Here is a 22,446-nt window from a genome sequence, read left to right on the forward strand (position 1 = left end):
TCCCCGGAGAGAGGGAGAGGCAGACAGTACTGGAGCAGAAAGGTGAATGTTCTGGGGCCAGCTCCCCAAGGTAGCCAGGCCACAGGTATTCCGGGGGAACATGGGCAGAACTGGCCCCCCCAGTGCTCATCCTGGTTCCTGTGCCTTCTGGCCATTTGGGGAGCTCTGTGTTTTAGGGGTAGGGAGGTGTGGGGAGCATGCTGAAGCCTGCTATGGCTCCTAGAGGTAAAAGCCAGAGAAAAAGAGAAAAAGGCCTATGTAGGGAGCTCAAGTCTTCACCCTAAGTGTAGGTTCTACAATGCCCATTTCTGGGACAGAGATCGCTACAGACGATAGTGGTGGTGAGGCCTTAAAGAAGATGGGAAAATGATAAAAATAAATAAATAAGAGAGAGAGAAAAGAAAGAGAAAAAAGAGAGAGGGTCAGAAACTCCCGGTGAACCCATGTGGACAGGTATCACTGCCAAGTCTGGTGGCTTTCCCTGGGCCTGGCTCTTGTACCAAGAGCCCAATTGCTCTCCACGCCAAGACTGCAGGAGCTCAAGTCCTAACAGGCCAGACCAGCCCGGGAGAATGGAGGTGGCTCTGGTCTCCTCCATTGTGCTAGGTTGAAGGGAAGGATGGAAATGGGTTGAGGGACTGCTCACGCCTGCCTCTTTCCATAGAATGAAAAGTTTCCGTGGATGACTTAGAGCAACCTCATATAGCCCTCTGACATCCCCCTCCCTCTCCCTCCCCATTCCTCCCCCATCCCCCCACCCCTCCACTGCCCGCTGGACTATCTCGCTGAGTGCGAGTCTGGTCTGTTCTGGGGACTAAATGCAGTTGACACCATTGCTGGGATTGGTGCAGTCGGCAAGGACAATTTTTGCAGCTAATGCTGGAAGGGTGGTAATCAGAGGAGCCGCCAGCTGTCTCACTTAAATTCTTAGCTCTCTCGCTCTCTTTTTTTAAAATCGTTTTGCTTACATAATCCACCCCCTTTTTATTTTCTAATTCTCTCCTTGCAAAGCTGGCACCAGAGGGGAAGGGCTGGGGCGGAGGGGGTAGCAATTACACATCAGTTTGGGGAGCATTTACATTTTGCAATTACAATTTAAAAATAAGCCTCGTTAATGAGCTCCACGTGTCAACGACAAACCCTAACTGACATACTCTCCTGGGCTTGCCTGCCTCCCCCTGAAGTCAGAGGCTCGGTGGAGGCAGAGGTACCTAGGGAGACACAGGGCGAGGCCGGGGGCAGCATCGGAGGGCCCACAAGAGCCGTCAGTGTGCCCTTGAGGTTGGTGGAGGAGAGGTGTGGGGCTGGGCACCTCGAAACCTATAATTCGGCGCTCTAGCTTCCCTCTCTTCCCTGCACTCACGCTCCGTCTCAGCCCATCTCCCTCCGAGAGCTGACACAGCAGGACCTTGTGTCCTCAGCTGTGAGAAAGGGAGCTTCCACTGCTGGTACCCTCCGAGGTGGGAATTTTCCGAGCCCTGTAGAGCAAACATAACACCTAGTCCCCAGAAGCCAGCCAGCCAGTGTGCCTGGATACTCCTGGACTGGGTAGAGGGACTGATCACACAGGCAGGGAAGGGAACACGGGAAGGGACCGGGATTAGTTGCATCGCAGTTGGGGAAGGACACGTCTCCTCTTATAGTTGGCTATCCTATATTTCATGAAGCCCTCTGATCTCTTGGGCTGGGACTTTGGAACCAGACACATCCAGATTCAAATTCTAGCTCTGCTCTTCCTTGGCTGTAAGGTTTGGGGCAAGTTAAGTAACTTGGGTTTTCTGACTAGCATTGTCTTTATGCAATTGGGATAATCGTATTTACCTTAGAAGTCTTCTTTGAGGATTAAATGAGGTGCTATAGGAGAAAGCATCTCATCCAGCAGCTGGCGCAAGAAATGTCCTGTCAAGTTCAGCTCCTCACCACGCCCCTGCCCAGGAGCCCCAACATGCTTCCTCCTCCCCCATTTCCAGCCACCAGGGACATTAAGGAAGGGCAGTCTGGTTTGATTTTGCCCCGTCTCCCCTCCAAGTCAAGCCACCTGTACCCTGAGCAACTCCTGAAGGGGATCCCCCCACCCCCTTCCACTCATACCCTGGCCAGCTCCCTAGAGGATTTACTGCAGAGCCTTGGCCTCAGGCCTCTGTTCCCACCTTCCACTTCTCGGGGGCTGGCTCCCGACTCCGGCTTTCAACAGCCCAGTTCTCTTTTCTGGACAGAACTTCAACGGAGTGACCTTTTATCAGGTCCCACCTATGTGCTTTTATCTGTGAAATGAGGGAGGTGGGCCAGGCGCTCTCTGAGTCTTGACCTCTGTAAGGCTCCAATGCTCCTTCCCCAGAAGCTTCCACAGGAAAGGCTTTCATCTCCTGAGCAGCCTCATCCAGGCCAGGCTTGGGGCTGACCGCGTATCATCAAAAACTGACATATGGTACTTGAAACAGATATAAAATAGCTCTTCCCTGTGGCAAAACCAGAGACGTATCTTATACAAATCTGAGACAAGGAGGACTTCCAAAAGCAGGCCCCTTGACATAGGGCGGAGAACACAGAAAGGAAGATATCTCACTCGTTCAGGTGCTTAGGCAAACCATTGTTAAATAGCATGTTTTACATACTGTTCTAAGAACTTGCTTTTTTAACCTAGGCTCTGTAATGGACAGCTTTCCAGGTCAAAATAGGTTGACTCCATTGTTTTTTTATTTTTAATTTTTTATTTTTTTTTAAGATTTTATTTATTTATTTGTCAGAGAGAGAGAGGGAGAGAGAGCAAGCACAGGCAGACAGAATGGCAGGCAGAGGCAGAGGGAGAAGCAGGCTCCCTGATGAGCAAGGAGCCCGATGCGGGACTCGATCCCAGGACGCTGGGATCGTGACCTGAGCCGAAGGCAGCTGCTTAACCAACTGAGCCACCCAGGCGTCCCGACTCCATTGTTTTTAACCACCACATAATATTCTCCTCTGTGGATATTTCATTACTTATTTTAGGAATTTTTAAAATTAGAAGTAAAGGGCACATGAGGGAAAAACAGTGTAAGAGATATAAAATAGAATAAAAAGGGTCCCTTCTTTCCCCTACCTCTACCCACAAGGTCCAAATGACCCAAAGTCAACTACAATTAACAGTCTCTGATTTTAGTTATTTGGTGGCTGGTGTTTCCTGTGTTGTGTTATGTAATATACTTAAATCCCTCTTTCTTAATTTGTGTATTTATCTATTCACCCCTTGCTATGCAAGCTGGGGAAATTAGCATGTATTCTCCCCTTCTAGTTTGACTTAGTTTGATAATTTTTGTTAAACCATATTTGCTACTATGTTTGATGTATAGTATTATATATAATATAGTGTGTCTACATATTACATGGTATATATTGTATAGCACATAATGATTTATATCATGAACTCTATGTTATGTGTAGTCCGGATAATAGTAGCTTTATAGAGTTATAAGATGTACAGTCTCACTGTAGCTCCCTCTGCATTCCTAGTACAGGTAGATTGTAGGATAGAAATATTATCTGACCACAGAACTAAATAGTGTGATTTGACCAGGGGAAAGGAAATGGAACCGTCTGTTGTGACAACTTGGCCGCTGCAGTAGAATCTTCTGAGCACCCCCACCATGTACCGCCTGTCACCCCCCCACACCCCCATCCCCTCCAGCTTGCTCCCTCCCACTGGCTCCCGCTGGACCGCCACCATGTCTTGCGTGGGCACTATTCTCTTCGTCTAATTCCTCTGTTTTACTGAAATACCACCTCTAATTATTTTGATAGGGATGAGTGGGAAATAAACTCTGAGTTCTTACATGTCCAAAACAGACTCTACTTTGCCTTCAAACTTGATTGATCTTCTGATAGAGCTCAGAATCCCATGTGCAAACCCTGTTCCTCTTAGGTTTCAAAGACATTATCTTACCGTCTTCCTATTTCTGATCTTGCAATGAGAATTTAGGCAAACTTTCAGTTTGTTTTTCTTTTGCAAGTTCAAAAACGTCACCACTGTGTGCTAAGGCTTGAGATTTTATTTGCTCCTTTCTTTTTTTCATTACCCCTGCTCATGCCCTGGGATCACTTTCCATCTGAAGTCATCTGTCTTGCTTCAGCTCAGGGAAATGGTCATTTCATTATTTCTTTGCTTATCCTGCTCACTTGTCTCCGTTTGCTCCTGGAACATCCATTGCCAGCACAGAGCCTGGTACATAGTAGATGCTCAGTTAATGCTTATTGAAGTTATTGCTTGGGACCTAGATTCTGCTTAGGTCCTTATTTTCAACTCACTGCGTGGACCTGGACAAGTTTTCTCATTTGAACAGAGAGGTCAGACCTCGTGACTGCTCGAGAGGCTTCCACTCTGTGGGTCCTCTGGCAATCTGCCCTGGAGCTTTGAGTCCCTGCTGATCCTGGGACTGGGGAAGAAGCTGAGAGTGAGAAGTGAGAGGAAGGCGAAAGGTGGGCAGTAGGGCAGCCACAGTGTCCAGCCTCCTGAGACGTACATTTCCCTGAACCTTTCATCGGTTCAGCAACCCCAGCCTGTCCCCTGTGGGGACCTCTCTCCTTGACCTTCCCAATCATTCTTAAATGGGCCTCCTTTCCTCTTCATCTCTGCTCCCTATACCTTCTCAGCTCACCTCCACACAAAGCTCCCATTAGTGAAATAATCCTGACCATGGCAAGTGTCTCATTAAGTGAGATCTTTTTTTTTTTTCACTTTTATGAATCCCAGGACAAAGAGACAGCAGACTTCCCTCCGCAATCCTGCACAGCAGGTGCTCTGACCTGAGACAGCCGGGCCCTAAAAAAGAGAGGAAAGATGAGAAGTCCCTGCCAATAGATAGCTCGGCTCTGCCCCAGCTTGGGCTACCATGTACCCTGGGGGAGGCATCTTGGATGAGAATTCCCCACTTGCTTTTCATCCCCACCCCAGAGACTGGCTCTGGGAACAGACACCTCACATGCAGCTCCCCTGACTGCCCAGACCAACCTGCTCTGGACAGAACCTCTAGACCTGGGACCCAAGATGATTCATTCCTTTTCCCTGAGAGGGCCAGACGCTGGAAGATCCAGGTTCACAAGGGCTCAGATCCCAGAAGATCATTCTCTGTTCTAAGTCAGAGCATCCTAATTGGTCCCTAAGAGCCAGAGTCCACCATCTTCTCTCTTCTCGCATCTCCTGTCCTTGCTGTGCCATGGAAAGTGGCATCCCCTCTTACTGGAGAGAGAGGAGGGGAAAGTGAAAGGGCTACAATTTTGAACGTCAAGTCCACAAAGATTCTGTACCGAAGGGAGGCATGAGAGCTTAACAATAGAACACGAGTTGGCACTGCCAAAAAGGCAGAATTAAGGTTCGAGGTGAGTTCTAACTTTCAGACAAGCCGCTAGTATTCAAAGAGTCTGCTGCTAATATGAAACACTTCTCCTCGGTGCCTGAGTGCAGCAGAAAGGGCCAGCAGATGACTAAAGGTTTCCTTATTAGAAGCCTGAGAACTACAGCCCCCTTTCCAAGGCTGGGGTTTGAAGGGGCTGGGCTTGGCACGGGGACAGGCAGGAGCCAGTGGGAAGGAGAACACAGCTCTGGTCCTCTGCACTTTGTTTAGCGGCTGCCTGCTCAGGAGGCTGTGGGGACCCCGCCCCTGGCCTGTAGAGATGACCTAACTGGTCCCCCATTCGGACCACTGCCCAGAATCCATCCGGGCTGGGAGAGGAAGAAGGTGGGAAGGAGGGTGCACAGGAAGGGACTTCTGCAGGGAGAGAAAGCTAGGACTTGGGGAGCTATGACAAGAGATGGGCTACCCCCCCAAGGATGGGCTGCCCCAACTTGAAAAGCCAACGCTGTGCAACTGGACAGGCTTTCCAAAGCTGGAGCCAGGTGCCTCTGAGCCTGTGAGTCATGGGCACCCTTCCCTCCAGAACAGGGACTTCTCTGCAGCTGTGGGTGGTCCTGGAAAACCAGGGGCGGGTGGGGAACAAGTCTAAGCCGAGACATCCATGGAGAGCAGACGGCCAGCGGACTGCACGCTCCCTTCCAGCCCACCCCGGCCCCGCGGAGTGGGGGGCACCTGGGCCGCAGTAGGGCCCCACAGTCCTGGCTGACAGGAAGGAGACGCTGACGGAATCCCAGTCACCGTGAGTCAGAGCCCCGGCCCCAGCGCCACGGGGTGTGGGGTCAGGGCCCTGGCTGGCCCGGCTTTAGCACGGCACAAGTCCCCGACTCCCAGACAGCTAATGCACATGATCGAATTCCCCATTACACATCGCCCCTTTGGTGCAGCCTCCCCCAATGGATTTCTGTCATTTCATATGCGTCCTTTAATTGTGTCCCCTCCCTTCCTGACGGAAACCCCAGTCCAGCGAGTGGAGACTCAAGATGAGCCTCTCTCTCTCTCTCTTTTCTTTTTTTTTTTTTTTAAAGATTGATTTATTTATTTGACAGAGAGAGAGAAAGAGAGAGATCACAAGTAGGCAGAGAGGCAGGCAGAGAGACGGAGGAAGCAGAGCCCAATGCAGGGCTCCATCCCAGGACCCTGAGATCATGACCCGAGCCGAAGGCAGAGGCTTAACGCACTGAGCCACCCAGGCACTGGAGATGAGCCTCTCTTTCAGCTTCCTGTTCCCCGTCTTTGTCTCCGTGGCGTGATGGGCATGAGACCCCTACTTCTCGCTGCCAGCACCACTACCAGGGTTCCCTCTTCCACTCACTTTTGTGAAATAACAGCAGCAAACCGTAATGAAATATTTAAATAACTGCGGACCTGCGCCGCTGTCCGAAGCTGCCGGGGCTGCCGAGGGAGGCCTCCATCCACAGGGGCGAACGAAGCCTGCGTGCCTTAACGGGGCTGCGCATGCCCAGGGTGGATGGCTATCATAGAATTCACGAAAATCCAGGACGTTGGGAAGCGTATTGGATGGTACGACCCAGTTGGTAGCTTGTCTCCACAATCACTCTTGCCTCTTCTGTATTTCTCCCACCTGCTGGGGGGCTCACTCCTCCTCTGGCATTCCCCTCCTCCACCCTGAGACTTGTAGGTTAAACATTCAGTCGCAGACAGCAGACCATGGGTCACATTGGAAGACTTTCTCAATGGCTCCGAGCCTCAGTTTTCACGCCCGTGAATGGGCACAGCCCTCCTGCTGACACCAGGCGGTGGCTGGGAAAAAGACACAAGGTTATCTGCATCAGAAACTTAGCCAAATGCCTGGGGCCTAGGGAAAGCTCAATAAATAGCAGCCATTATTCGGTCCATTTACCATCTCACTCCCCTCAAAATTTGCTCCCCGGACACAAACTCACTCTCCCGGAGGTGTACATGACTGCTGGAATTCGAAGAGCTCTGTTTTCCAGATTTGTTTGTTCCTTTCACATTTTAACAGTAAGCCAAAGAAATTAAATTGTAACTGTATACATATCCAAGTCCCGTAAGGAGATAGAGCTTGTGAAATTGTACGGCAGAGGATTTCTGTCCCCTAAAAAGGAAACGTGAGGAAGGGCCATGATCTTGTCTACCGAGGAGCACAGGGTTCAGTGGGCGAGATGGGGCATGCGGGTGGGAAGCAGATCCCCCACGACACAGAAACACACAAAGTGATCGTTCACGCTTCCGTGCTGTACTTCTGCTTCAAGGAAGAGTAGAGTTTTGAGCAAAATTTTGATGAAGGAAAGGACACAAGAGTGTAATACAGAGACCTTAATGGCAGATGAGACGCACGGCAAAAAGCATGGAGGAAAACTTTCATAAGGTGATAGAGGGCGTTTCTGCTCAGCTGGGGCTGGAGACCGGTTGGCAATGCCCAGGAATGGGCTCGCTACCCAACATCACTTTGTCTTTCGCACATGGCAGCCATCATCCTCCCTTCCCTGGGGCTCCCTCCACTCAGACAGATGAGGAACACAGAGCTAGTGTCCCCGCTCTCATTCCAAACAGCCATGAGGACCAAGCTTGAGGGAGGCTCCTGGGCAGCCTTTCCTCCCTGAGCTGACCTTGTCGCTGTGGACGCTCCTCGGTCTCCCTCCTTTTTCTCACAAGCTCCCCTAGGCCACCCCAAAGGCCTAGGGAGGAAGGACATCCATTAGCTGGGTGAGGAAGTATCAGGGATGAGTGGCTTTTCTGTGATAAACTGAGCCTAGAGAGCCACTTGCTTTAACAGCCATGACTCTTGAGCGTTTTTTTCTGGAGGCAATTTTTTAGAAAACAGAACCACGTATCATCCTGCCAGAGGACCTGGTATCTTCCTAAGAGAGAAAATGGGCCCAGCTGACCCTCCTCGGAGCATCAGGTTCCAGCAGAATCTGAGAGCATCACAAGGGACAGATGGACTAAGAATCTGGGTCCCTTATCCCTATGGATGCCACCCCCCGCCCCAGTCCTGTGGCTCCAGCCCACCCCTGTCTTCCCTCCTCTCTCCAGCTCCTTGGGAGTGCCGTTCTCCCAGTGTGCCTGCCTCGGAGAAGAGAAAGATTTCCGAAAGGGAGGGAGGCAGAAAGGGCAGCAGGGAGATGGCTGCTTGGCTCCCTCCATCTGGGCTCCCCAGCATCTGAGCTGTTCCCCTGTCTCTGCTGAGTTGTGAGCCTCAGGGGCCCAGCCCGTGTTGTTTTCTCAGCTCTGTTCCTGAGCAGCGGCTGCCGTCAGCTCTTGACAAATAATGATAAACCTGGGAATCAGGTTTGTCGAGGGGGATTTCGGTCCCTGGGTTCATTTTTAGATTTGTTTCTCTCTCTCTCTCTCTCTCTCTCTCTGTGTGTGTGTGTGTGTGTGTGTGTGTGCACGCGCAGACAGGAGAGCACATGATGGTGTCTTGGGGGAGCAGGCTGGGGCTCCCAAGTGCACTGGCAATCCACCCTCACTCTAGCTACCCAAGAACGGGAAGGCTCTCCTCTGCCCCTGATCCTGGGGACTGCTTGCACATTTAAAAGATAAGAGAAAGAATTGAATGAAAGTCCTCTAGCTCTCTCCTTTCCCTGTTCCTCCCCGCCTCTCCCACTCATGCTGTTTGGGTAGAGCTGAAGGGGGCTGGCCATGAAACAGAGGGGACAGAATCCCAGCTCTAGGTTCGAGAGTTGCCTGAGCCATGGGTGGGAACTTGGCAACAGGCCCAGGGAGAGGCTTCTTGATGGAACCTTCAGGTGGGCCCCACCAAGCCAGGGGCACGACCTCCTGGACTCCACTCCTGAGATGCAGCGCCAAGGGGAGGGCTTTCCTGGAAACAGGAAAATGCTCAGAGTCGAGCATTACAGGCAAAAGCTGGACCCAACTGTGGGTGAGCGTGAAATTTAGGGCCCTACGGTGGGGCCCCTCTGGAGCGAGCAGCACCCCCTTCCAGCGGTTAGGGAGTGGCCATTGGAGGTCGTTCCCCAGCCTCCAGGCAGGCAAAGGTGCAAAGCACTTACCTGTGAGACACGTGCGGGGATGGCACTTACCCTGATAACTGGCATGCTTCTCTCTCCCTTTCTGTTTTTTTGTTTTATTTTGTTTAAAGAAACCAAAGGGGGGAAAATTGCCAAGTTGTGAAGTGCTTTAAGAGGAGATGAGAATCTTCATCAAAATGCTAAAAGCTGGAGGGGGAGAGTAATGTGAAAACTCTTGCCTGCTATTTATGGGATTGATTCTCAGATCAAGAAGAAGCAAGCAGTCGGATGAAAGGAATTATTGTTAAAGCTCCTCGGTAGGAAGATCTAATGGACAATTGCTGCTATCAGGGGGAATTAAATTGCTGTTTCAGTTTGTAAAATATATCAGCAGCTTTTTGAAGCTGGGAAAGGTGTGACAGCCCAGGCAGGGAGGAGAGTGAGGGCTCTGTAGCTTCCTGGCCCCGGTGTGGGGAAGCAGGAGGCAGGCAGGAAAGAAGGGCTGGGGAGTCGCTCTCCTAACTCTGACCCTGGTCCACGTGTTTGAAGCCAAACTGCAAAATAGCTAAACTGGTGCGGGGGTGGGGGGGCAAGGCGGCAGCCCTGAGGGGCCCAAAGTCTGGGCCCTGATGTTCTCAGAACCCCCATGAATCAGGGAGGCGTGGCAGGAAACAGGAGGGCGAGGTGGGGGGCTCCCCTCTGGGCAGGGCAGTCAGGGGGTGTTGTGGTCTGTGACCACCAACAGACCCACTCACAGCCAGGGCAGAGTCGAACCCTCTGCCTTCTGTAACTCCTGAGCGTCCCCTCCCTAAACTGCAGCAAGAGGGATCCAGGGGGCCTCCTAACCACCCCGTCTCCCAGAACGGGGTCTCTCAGCTGGGGTCAGAGTGCATAAATGATCTGTTGACCCAGCCACGAGGAAGACCAACTGCAAAATGGCCTTGGGGGTGGGGGAAGGAGAGGAGTGGAGACCCTTGGGAGGAGGACAAACACCATTTGGAAGAGACTGTCCTCCCTGTGTGGGGAGCAGGAGGGCCTCTGGCTTCTCTGACTTCACAGAAGGCTCTTACCCCTTCTGAAGACCATTTGCCCCACTTGGCAGTTAGAGCTGAGAAGGAGAGAAAGGTAGGGGGAGAGAGACATTTTCACATCTCTTAAAGCTCACACTGGCTTCTGCTCTGTCTCCGCTCTGTTCCCTGGAGACCAGCATAATAGGGCATGACCCGGCACCACCCCCAAGTAGACTTCTCAGAAAGGTAGTAAATGACAATTCTCTCAGAGAGCGGCGGCAGCCAAGGGGTCTGAGTGGCCTCAGTTGCTATCTTGCTGAAGTCATTAGAAAATGATTTCCTATGGATATGTCCAAGCAGGAACCAGAGGGGCCCCAGGGAAGTGGTCCTTCTTGCTGGGGTATTGTGCAATGACCTGGGACTCTGTGCCAGGTGCAGTGTCCATGCAGACCTGGGTCATGGTGGAGCGGTGGCTCATTTTAGACCTTTAGCCAGCCGGCCTTCAGGACGGCAGGGGTCTGCTCCTGAGTGCAAAGACTGCTAGGGTCTCCCTCCACCTGTGCTTCCTTGTAGAGTTACCTGCTTGGCTCCCATGCCCCACTCTGAGCCTGCTCTTATCAGACCTGAGGACTTCCACTCACCCCCAGCACCCGAGGTCAGAGAGATGGGGCAAAGCAGCATCCATGAGGCCACAGCACTCCTGTCTCCTGAATCCTCGGGCCCCTGAGCTCCCCCCCGATTCCTAGAGCACCCCGTCCAGCGTTTGGGAGGCTCCTGGGGGGCTGGCCCCTTCCCCTTCATTCCTCAAGGACCCTTCGCTTCTCTCTCACTTGCAGACATGTCAATCAAACCTCCTCAGATTTTCAAGCTTCCCAGCCCAGAGTTACAACCTCCTTCTCACCTCCATGCTCTCCACCATCCCAGCTGTGGTCCCGCCCCACCACCACCCAGAGCTGACTCCGTACACCCCACACAGTGACCACAGTGTTTCCTCTAAATCTCGAGATTTCTAGCCCTTCCTGGGTTTTGCAAAGAAATCTGGTGTGTGTGTGTGTGTGTGTGTGTGTGCGCGTGCACGCACCCCTGCGTTTCTTTAGATAAATCCACAGAGTCACATGAAATCAGTGACAGGTTGACACCGTTATTTCAAGATTCATCGCTCTGAGTTGCCAGCACAGGAGACCTAGCCAACTCCTTCCCACCACCAACACTTTTTTTCCAGGCATAATTTATAGCAGTGGGGTGAATTTGTTTCCAAAAGATGAATATCACACTATCAGCAACAGCTGCCTCTCATTTTTATTTGTTTTTAAATTTGACTCAAAGTCCAATTCTCTATACACATCCGAAGCTGTAAATCCTAAGGCGACTGATTACATGATTTAGTAAACAGGTTCTATTATATAATGCAATTAAAGCAGGGCTCCGAGGCGCCACCTACAGGCCGCTTCTGGGAAGGGAGCTGGGCCAGAGACTCCTTTTGGACGAGGCTCTCTAGGCAGAAGGAAAATAAAGGGGATTGTGCCAGGGTCGAGGCGGCAGCTCCTGAGTGAGAAGTTGCTGCCAGCCAGGTTACTAATGCAGCCTTTTGGTCTCTCCTGCTGAGTTCACTCTGTTATTTCAGCCTCCTGCAAATCTGTCTAGACGTCAGAACCCAGGCCTGGGCAGCTGCTCAGAGGGCTCCCTCCCTGGCCTGGGGTTAGGGGGTGGGATGGGGGCTTCTGGGCTGGGGGTGCCAAGGAGAGCTCCTGGCTCTCTGGTCTCAGGGGCCTCTCTCCCTCACTCTCAAATGGGCACTGAGGAGGAGAAGACATGAGCTGGCTAGCCTTTGAAATGAAGCTACAGGGGCGCCTGGGTGGCTCAGTGGGTTAAATCCTCTACCTTCAGCTCGGGTCCTGTTCTCAGGGTCCTGGGATCGAGCCCCTCATCGGGCTCTCTGCTCAGCAGGAAGCCTGCTTCCCTTACTCTCTCTCTGCCTGCCTCTCTGCCTACTTGTGATCTCTGTGTGTCAAATAAATAAATAAAATCTTTAAAAAAAAAGAAAAGAAAAGAAAAGAAAAAGAAATGAAGCTACAATCCAATTATCTCCCTTCCATTCAACCAAGCTTGTGTTGAGGGCTCACCATGGACAAACACTTCCAGAATATTCTGGTAAAATCTCTCATTTTGCAGTCCAAGAGGGGAACTTGACTTGTATTGGCCACAGATACATGACAGAGCTAGATGAGGATTCCAGACTTTTTGACCCTGAGTACAGGCTTTGAGCAAGGGAATTTACGAAAAGAGGAAAAGGAGGCCCAGGCAGGGGATGGGACTTCCACAGCTTCCACGTGTAGCTAGGGAAGGAGAATAATGAAAATACTGCTGGTGTGTGTCAGAGGACAGAAGAGAAGGGCTTTTATGGGGCCCTCCTCAGTGCATCTTAGCTTCCTTCCTAGGGAAGGAAGGATAGCAGGAAGGGAGGGAGGGAAGGGAGGAAGGAAGAAAGACCCAGGGCCAGTGTTCCCTCCCCTCGCCCCTCTGCCCTAAACTACAACACTCTCCAGATGAATCAGGTTCTGGGGTCTCAAGAATTCTAGCTTATCCAAAGAGCTTTTGTAAGCAGGGGTCACGCACATGTAACTGGGCTTCTCTGGGCGCTAAGAGAGAAACTGGACCAGAAGTGGGAGCAGGGATGGATGAAGAAAACAGGACTATGAGGGTAGGAAAGGATGGAAATACTTCCACACCTTGGCAGGTGCCCACCATCCTCCTAGGCTCCCATCTAGGGCCATGAGGCGGGACTGTGAGAAGCCAAAGGGAAGCGGTCCCATCCCCGCCCCCTCCAAGCCAGTGCCAGATACAATGTAGTCTCGGCTGGGGTCAGAGGGCGAGAACAAATGCTGTCGGGCCAGCTGGCCAGAGAGTTCCCAATTAGACTTTGTTTCTCATCCTTAAGGCCCTGAGCCCCCAACCCCAGCACCCCAGCCCAATTACTGCTGGGCAGCATTAACCCCTTGGTGCCCCAGGCCGTTAATGGAATGTTAATTGGTCTAATGGGTTTCATGTCAACAAGTCCTAATGAGCTCCTTCCTAACGAGCTTGCTATTTTTTTCTAAGCCTGTTTGTCAACACGCTGGAGTTGGGGCTACAGACCCAGAGCCTCACCTCGCAGGGCCGGGGGAGTAAGAGTTGAGACAGGGAGTGGGTGCTCCCCGGCTGCCCATTCCTACTTCCTAAAGGGGTGTCTTTTGATGTCCCCTCACCCACCCCCAACCTGTGCATCACAGCCTTCCTGGGCCCCTGAGCTCTATAAAATGGCAGTTTTAGCTCCTTTTGATAATATCAGTGGCACGCATTATTTCTTCTTGGAGATCACTGTGGGGCTGAATGTTGCATTAGGGTTTTGTTTTGTTTTGTTTTTTTCTCCCTCCCAGCTGTCCTAAAATAAAGGTTTTCAACATTAAGAACAATCTTTTGAAGTGAGCCTGCCTTGGATGGGAAATTTCTCGGTGGTAAATCATTCCTCGTGCATCCTCCATTTGCAATCTTGGCTGCGCTCCCTGGAGTGCCCTGGTGTCTGGTAACAGAGCGCTGGGGCCTCTGCACAGGGCGGAGCAGCCTCTCTGAGCCACTGACAAATGCCGGAAGCCACAGGCTGCAGTTTCTAGAGCCCAGGCCTACTATTCCCCTCCGGACTCCCAAAGAAAGTGTAAAAAGGGCCGGGTACGCAGGGATAGCTCAGGGAGCTCCCGCCACCCGCTATGGAGTCTCACTGGGCCCAGCTTCAGACAAGAGAAGTTGGATCCCCACATCCCTCTCCAGGGAGGTTCCACACATCCCTCAACTCCCCCAAGCCTCGCCAGTGGGGTTCCCCAAGGACGGGGGAGTGCCTGTGCTTGTGGAGTAGTGTGAAGAAAAGAGCAAGCTTCCGGAGATGGGTGTGGGGTCTCCCGCAGCATCTCCTTACCAGAAGCTTCCGTGCCTGAGTGAGCAGAGAACCGACGAAACTTAAGCCCCTGATGAAAAGTCCTCCTGTTCTCTGGCAGGAGAAGCCCCCAGAGGGCAATGGGTTAGTGGCCTAGTGGCCTGTGGTGACCCCAGAGAGGGGGAGGGGAGGGGCAAAGGCCATCTGGGTCCTCAGAAAATTGTTCTTGTGTCCTCTGGCGAGGCAGGTCTGGCCCCAGCTCCCAGCCCGACAGACTCCAGACTGAAAAATCTCCTCTCAGCCTGGGCGTCGGTGGTTGCTTCTGGCTGCAGACCCCTTTCACCCATCTCTCTTTGCCCCCACGCTGGGTAGCCCTCCTGCCATGGCAAATATTTCTAGGGACAGCAACTCCAAAATGACCCCACCTCCCATTCACTGGACAGTGAACAAAAGAAAGCAAATTAAAGACCCCTCTATGTAGCCCCAGTCCTCCTCATTGAGTGTCCTCTGCTCTGCCTTTACTGACTTTCTCCTGCGTGAAATGAGGTTACCCCAAGACCCAAACCCGAAGTTAAAGGGAACCCGTTGCCCCTAAGAGGAGAGAGAAACCACCTAGGGAGGGAGCTCCCACCCCAGACTCTGCCCCCAGGCTCCCTCTTCTGGAGGCTGCTGGCACTACAGCCCCACAGTGGCTCTCTTTCTCCCCGGCCAAGGAGCTCCAAGGAAGCTCCAAGGAAGAGGTGTGAAGGCAGGTCCTGAGGCCCCAACCAAAGTTACCTCATCTGCCAGAGTTCCAGGAAAGGCTGAGCCTAACACACTCCTGAAATATCCCAGTTTCCTCTTGTCCCTCAGTGTCTAAAAGAGATTCCACACTCATTTTAATCTCTCAAATGTCTTCATTCTGGAAGTTTCTTCGGACATCTCAGGGAGTCTCTATCCTCTTTTTCCCTCGGGAACACTTTCCACTCTGCTCTTGCCTTCCTTGGATGTTTACCGCCGTCCAGACAAAAAGCCAGCCACGAAGACAGACATTGGTTTTCCCGCCTGAAGTGACAGGCTCCCCCGAGGGCTCCCTTCTGACACTCTTGGCAAAAATACGGCATGGATCTGGGTGCCTCGTGTGTGCGTGAGGTGGGGAGACCCTGAGTGTTTCTGTTGCAAAGACATCCTGGTGGTCTGTCATCTGAGGTAAAGCCAGGGGAGGCGAGGGGAGGCGGCAGAGAGGCCAAGGGGATGCCCTACAGGCCCAGCAGAAGCCCTTTGTCCCTTTGCGTCTCCTCTGGAACCTTCATTTCTCTTTCTTCTTGCCTGCTGGGCCATCACCTCCCTAACTGATAACACTCCTTGGAGAGGAGAGCTTGCCTCCTCTTGATTATTCTCCCACACCTCCTAGCGTGTAGATGACGCTTGATAAATAAATAGTCCGTGAATGAACACCTACACGTCCCGTGTTTCCGCACGCACTTAAGGTCCGAGCATAGCCAGAGACTCAGGTCAGGCCAGGCTTCCTACTTCCTCCTTTTCCTGAAAAATAACGAAAAAACACCCACACTCTGTCTCATACACACACACACACACACACACATACACAAACACACACACCCCTCAGGGTGCTGGAGATCAGGCCTTTCCCTTAGGCAGCTCCAAACACCCTCACATTACCACAGAATTCACATATGTGAACATTCCAGAAGACCCTAGGGAAGGCATGGGAAGGCATCAGTGGAACGAGGAGGGAGCCCCACAGTGCTCTCAGGGAGAGGGGAGGGAAGTTCTGAGTCTGTGCTCACAAATGTTTCTAGCTCATCAGCACCCTCCACCCAGGAGAAGCACAGGTTTTTGCCTCCACAGAGGTTTTTAGGAGTTTCCGGGCCCCATGATGGACAGACCTGCGGCAGGCAACTCGCCTGTGGTTTCCAGCTCTAAATATTCCAGGGCATCTAGTGTAGCTCAACAGCTTTCTGGGCGTTCCGTTTCCTTGGGGTGGGGAGCATTGCCAGGCTGTCTCCACTTATAGCACCACGTTCCATTTCAAGAAGAAAACTTGAGGCCCAGGAGGGGCAGCTCACTTACTGGTGATGGGTGGGGAGTAGTGCCGTGCAGGACAGCCGGGGACAGGGCACCTGGAGATTCGGGTCCAATCCCTGCTTCACTAGCACCGCCCCACCCCCTCCGCACACCCTCTGTCCCCTCATCTGTTTGTAGGATGGGGGTGGTCTTGGCTCTGCTCTTCTGGCCCCAAGATGCTGGTGACTCCGTACTGAACACAGGCTAAGGAGGCTTACTTAAAAGAACATCGCAGACCTATCCATTGCTCCACAGTCACAAGCACACACCTAGAAAAACTCGGCAAGTGATGGGAGGCTCACCCAGGCTCTCGGATGTCCCCCAGCCTCTTTCCCTTCCTTGAAGACCAACTGGTCTCCCCATCCTGGCCACCCACCCTGGCCACCCCACCCTCCAGTCTGAGCCAGCCTGCGCCCCCACCTCCCTTTTCGGCCACTAGGGGGTGTGACGAGCACGCCTGGGAGGGGTTAGCCTGCACTCACAGACCCTGGGGTAGGGAGGTGGGACTTGGAAGAGTTAGGGCAGGAGACCTCCTACCCCTGAGAGCACTGGTGGCTGTTCCAGAAGCCTGGGAAAGGGCCAGCGCCCTTGTCTTGGGGGATACCCGAATTGCCGCCAGTGCCCTGTGCTGCCACCAGCCAGGCTCCCCTTCCCTTGCCCCTCCCCGCCCACCAGGCCCCAGCTGATGCTGTACAAAGCATGGCTGGGGGGTGGGGGGTTTTCAGTTGTTTCACATTTGATTTGAATATCATTTCTTTTAAGTCAAAATGGCTCAGAAAGCCCCTCCTCACCCCGGCCTCTCCCCTTTAGCTCTCATTTGTTCCCCTAAAGGGCTTCTAGCGTTTGCTGTAGGCCCTCAGTCCTGGAGGCCTGGCCTGAGAATATGTTGAGCCGGCCGGTCCCCAGGGCTCCCTGCACTCAGCCTATTAACGGTGCGGCCCCCTTTCTCCTGCCACAGATCCTCGATGTGAATCAATCCCATGATGCAACATGCCTCCCCAGCCCCTGCTCTGACGATGATGGCCACGCAGAATGTCCCTCCCCCACCCTACCAGGACAGCCCGCAGGTGAGTGTCGACTGACCAGATGACGGGAAGGGGGTGCGGTGGCCTTCCCCGGGCGGGACAGAGCGAGGCCTCCCCCAGCTATTTCCTGGTCACACTCTGGGTTCTTCTCCTGCCTCTGGAGAGCCGGTCAACACAGGCCCCTGGAGGACCATTGCCTTTGAGAAAACCGGGTTTGGATCCTACTTGGGTAGCTCTGTCACCAACATCAGGGACCACAGTCTGGAGGCCCCAGTCATGGTCCTTTCCCCACCCTTAGCCTGCTTTCCACTTGGAGCAGACATCAGACAAACGCACCCAACCCCTCACTCGGGGAGATCCAGATGCCCATGAATTGAGTCTGCTTTTGAGTATCTGGGGAAACCCTAATCAGAGGTTCCTTTGGAGCAGATCCCTCATTTACTGGTCACTGGAGCCCTTCTGTCCCATCCTACTCTGCCTGCCCATTCCAGGAATCACCCTTCTGTTCAGGATTCCGTTGGCTTCTTGCTAGAAAAAGGCCAGGACTGTATCTCTACGTCATCCAACCCTTACCCCTGGCTCCCAGTTTCCATCCCTCAGCTCGGACACAACAGCCCCCCGAGCTCTCCTGGGACTCCATCCTGGTTGCCCCTCTTGAGACGGTGGCATCTTCGCACTGCCTTGCTGTTGTCTCCTCCCCTCCGTCTAGAGGCCCGGCCCAGCTTTTTGTGGGTTGGGCTCCCCTGGTCCTTCAGACCCATCCCTTCGGACCCGTGCTTCCTCCCATGCTCACCTCTCTCCACACTTGGTTCTCTGGAGACCCTGAGTTAGTGATGTGGCTGTGCAGTCAGAGGGGCCTCGGTTCTCCCGCCCTTACTTTCACTCCCTCCTATTTTCTCTACCCTGGTCTCTCAAGTGAGTACTATTTTGGTAAGGGGGTACTGAGTATCTGTAATGTGAACAGAGCCAGCTAGAGCCCTCGTTCACTCATTGACCTGGCAAATGAGCAGTGAAAGCCTACTGTGTGCAGGGGACCAGCAGCTCTGTCTGATGCCCCTCGCTCCTGAGCATTTCACATGCAGCCATTCTCAGGGACTACGTAGCAGGTCTGTGCAGCAGGAGGGGGATATTAAGAAGCAGACACAGGGTTGACTGAATTTGCTCACATTAGGTCCGAGGATCCGGACACCCCCAGCCTGGTGTGAGCATACAGCCGCTGCTCCAACCATCCCTGATTCCCCTCACCTCCCCCTGCCCCCAAGAAATCACCACTTTACAGAACGTCCAGCCTGCAGACCACCACTGACTCCTCTCCCCGCCAGAAATTCAAAAGCACTTGTCATTCCCCAGCCTTCCAACACATGTCCTTTTATTCCCACCCGTGCTCCAACATGTTAGCTCCATACCCCTTCCTCAGCTCTCCCCAACCCCGCCTCCTATGCGGCCAAGCCCCTGCCCACATCCAGAGCTTTCCACGAATGACCGCAGGGGCAGGCTCAGCATCTACGTGGTCCCTCTATTTGAAAGTTTCCAAGCATGTGACACCGCATCAGGACCCTCCCCTCCATAGTCAGAATGAAATGCGGGAGGCCTGGCCTATGGAGACCTAGGAACACAGAGGCCATCATGGGGAACGAGCTTCCCATGTGTCTGTGACACAGACATCATCCTCTCCTGTGCTCGGGCAGCGTTGGGGACCCCCAGGGTCCCGATAAATTTAAGCACTTTGGCTCCGTTTCTTTTGTAGTTGGATCCTACTCTCCTGGCTTCACAGTAGAAATGGGGGACGGACGTGGGGTCACTTCCTATCCTTAGCAGGTGGTGGGTGCCAAGGCCTCATACGCGACAATCAGGGACAGACGAGGGCAGGGCCAAGAGGTCAGAGAGCATTGGACCAGCAAAGCTGGTGGCTGCTGCCTCCCTCCCGCCGGCCCCAAGCCTTGTTTTGCCTGCTGGGGCAGCTGGGAGAAGTCTGGGTTTGGTAGGGATTAGCGGGAGAGCTGCAGCAGGGCCTCTGTGGTCCAAGAATGCTGATCCAGGCGTCGTTAAGTACAGGAGCCTAATTTAATTCTCAGCATACAGCTGAGAACTAATACATCCCAGCTGCTGAGGGACATGATGGAAGTGGGGCCGCAGCTCTTGGGCCCTCAGCCCCCCCGGAAGTCACCAGTGAGCAGCTCCAGCCTTTGGGGGGAGGGAGCGAGGCTCCGGGTCCCCATCTAGGGCCTCCGAGTAGACGCCCTGGGCCGGGACTGTCGCAAGGCTCTCCTCTCTGAGGAGCCACCAGGACTTCACCTTGGGAAATCCATTTACAGCAAAGGAATACTTTGCCCTGAGGAAGCCACACATCTATTTGTAACCCCAGGGCCCCGGGAACAAGTGTCTGACAGGAAGTGTCATCGTCCCTGGTCAAGTGACCGAGCCAAAGTCTGGAGTCCTGATGGCCTTGGTTAGGCCACTAGGCTATGGCTGGGTTGCCATGGGCCTTCCCTGAGCCAACGCGGTTCCCAAAGAAACTGAATCAGGATGAGGAGTCGTGGGGAGTCATTCAGGCAGAGACGGCCCGGGCGGGATGGTAGAGGTGAGTGAGATCCCCAGAGCAAAGACCTCTGACTCCTACTCAGGGAAGGCTGTCCGCTCCAGAGAGAACTGGACTTTGAGGCCGATTGGCTCTTAAGGGAGTGGGGTCCCTTTTCCACATTCTTTGGGGGCTCCTAGGAGGGGCTCCCACATAGGAATGTCTTCTGTGTGAATCTTCTGCCAGGGAACTTGCTGCCTTCTTCCCTTTCTGCTTTCAAGAGGCTGAACCCAACTTCTCAGGGGAAGCCCTGCTCCATTGCCCTCATCATGCTCATTATCCTAGAGAACCAGCTGCTCTCTGACACTCAATGTCCTCAGGGAAGCTGGGCCTAATAGGAATATGGGTCAGGCACACAGGGGAGTCCCTTCCTAAACGGGGCTCTCCAGGAAGGATTCCCCACTTCCTTCGATTCCTTTAGGTCTAATCTCATTACTTTTGGATCCGGTCTGACTTGTTTCCTCAAGGCCTGGACAGCAGAGCACCTCTCTGTATCACCTCCTTGGAAATCCAGTTTCTTCCACAGGCAAAAATGGACAGTCTCTGATACGAAGTCCCCAAAATGAGAAAGGAAGCGAGAAGCAGAGCCCTTCCTCTGAGACCCATGCAATCGTTTTAATAATGTTCCCGTTGTGCTAAGGGCTAGCAATACCGAGCATAATCTATTCAAATGCACAGGAGAATCTCACTTTGGAAAATTAGGAATCTGCATTAAAAAATTCCCAAGCCCCGGACCTTCTTTATAATAAATTAGAATTTTTTTTTCAAGGCAAGTTCTTAACTTGGCAATTTCATTTTTGAAGTTTGGGGAATAAAGTTATTAAAAATGAGGGAGGTTTTTTTTTTCTTCCCATTTCAGGAGAGAAGCATTAATGGTTATGGCCCCCTGCTATCTGGGCAAAAGCCAAATGGTATGATGGCCAAAGAAGCTTCTGGCCCCTCCGTTCTATTTCAGTCCATCCTGGGGAAACCCTGCGATTACTTATAAGGATGTCACTGTGTTTATTGGGCACTAAAGGCCAACCAGGACAGCGCAAACCCAACAACCCACTGGAACCCTTCCTGTGGCCTGCTTCCTCCTTCTGGTGGCTTCTGCTTAACTTCTGTTAGAGTCACAGCGCCCTCTACTGTCTGGCCACAGTACCTTGATTCCTGCGTGGTCTAGCTCAGTCCTAGAGACTCACGTTCTGCCCTGAGAGGTAGGGACAAGGCACTGGGAACTGTGGATTTCTACAGTGATTATTTAATGAAAACATTGTCTCCAGGGAGACCTGGATACGAGCTAGGTGTGTGGTCCCCCCTGTTCAATATACGCTATTAATTCCTATATGACTCTCTTTCCTTCTTCTGCATTCCAGCAGCAGCCTGGCCATCTGTCACCTGGACTTTCCCAGCCCCCTCCTCCCGCTGCCCCAAGCCCCCGGCTGCTCTTAATGGAACTCTAAAAGCTATGTTCTCTACTATTCTCCCCATCCCAGCAAGTACCCCTCCCAGACTTTTCGAGGTAACACAGCCATCCCCTCATGCCTGGGTGTATACCCTTCCTTCATGGACTCTGTCTTCACCTCTGAATGTCATTCAGGTTCTTCCCCTTCCTGGAACACTCCAGGTGCAATGTCACCACGGAGCAAAGTTCTCCCTTCTGCAGTTCCACCAGCAATTTCAGGAAAGCATTCGGATCTAGTAGTGAAAGCAACAGCTTCCCCTCCTTTGCCTCCCCACACGCACCAACTCCTGCTATCAGCACCCTCCCCCTGCCCCGCTTCCTCAAACACAGACACATACCTACCGTTCCACAAATATCTTTGCCCTTGGCTTCTAAGCAAGACAAATATTTTATCTCGTCTATTTGTGTATGTATTCAGTGTTTAGTATTCCTCTGTCTGTGTGTCCCCGGCATGTCGGGCTGCTTGAGCATTTGACCAGAAAGCAGACATCCTGGCAGGTCCCAGTCTGTCCCACTAGGCGCAGCTGCCTGTGGGTGTGGGCACACAGTTACCCCTTTAGGAACAAACTGGTACATAAAGTAGCATGACTTGATGATGGGTGACATTAAAAAGGTTTTGGTCGTTCACACAGGGATGCAGCCTCGTTAGTGAGCAGAGAGGGGCCAGGCGGGGAAAGTCAGACCAGCACCAGAAGCTCACGTCAGAAGGAAATCATGCATTGGCTTGGGGCCCTTTGACAAAAGCTGTGTTCCTCTGTCCCCCTGCATCCTCCCGCCACCCCTCAGAATGAGGAGACTGGTGCTCAGGACCCAGAAAACTGTGCCTGGAGATCTGGAGTCAGAATGATGCTGTCTAACCTTTCTGGCAAGAAGAAGGTGAAGGCTTAGGCCAGCCAGGAGAGGGGAAGGTCAGACCTGGCCAGACCTGCCTCTCTTACCCCACCCCCCATGCCCAACCACCAAGTACCTTCTTCCCCTCCCTCTTACAGCACCATTCCCACTCTGGGCAGGGCCAGGGGAGCAGACGTCCTGGGGAAGCTGGATGGGCTTTGATCAGTCATTAGGATCCCCA

The 22,446-nt window shown here is 52.8% G+C and overlaps 1 protein-coding gene across 6 annotated transcripts in view; it reads left to right on the forward strand.

Moving 5' to 3' along the window:
* PKNOX2 (PBX/knotted 1 homeobox 2) overlaps positions 1-22,446 on the forward strand; it is a 271,533-nt gene that overhangs the window by 177,746 nt on the left and 71,341 nt on the right. For all 6 annotated transcript variants that reach the window (XM_047691812.1, XM_047691811.1, XM_047691815.1 and 3 more), the window contains one exon: positions 17,283-17,391. In XM_047691812.1, coding sequence (XP_047547768.1) covers positions 17,305-17,391 — 87 coding nt within the window. In that variant the 5' untranslated portion in view covers positions 17,283-17,304. The remainder of the gene's footprint in view (positions 1-17,282; positions 17,392-22,446) is intronic.

This window comes from Lutra lutra, chromosome 10, assembly GCF_902655055.1.
Source record: "Lutra lutra chromosome 10, mLutLut1.2, whole genome shotgun sequence".
Taxonomy (NCBI): domain Eukaryota; kingdom Metazoa; phylum Chordata; class Mammalia; order Carnivora; family Mustelidae; genus Lutra; species Lutra lutra.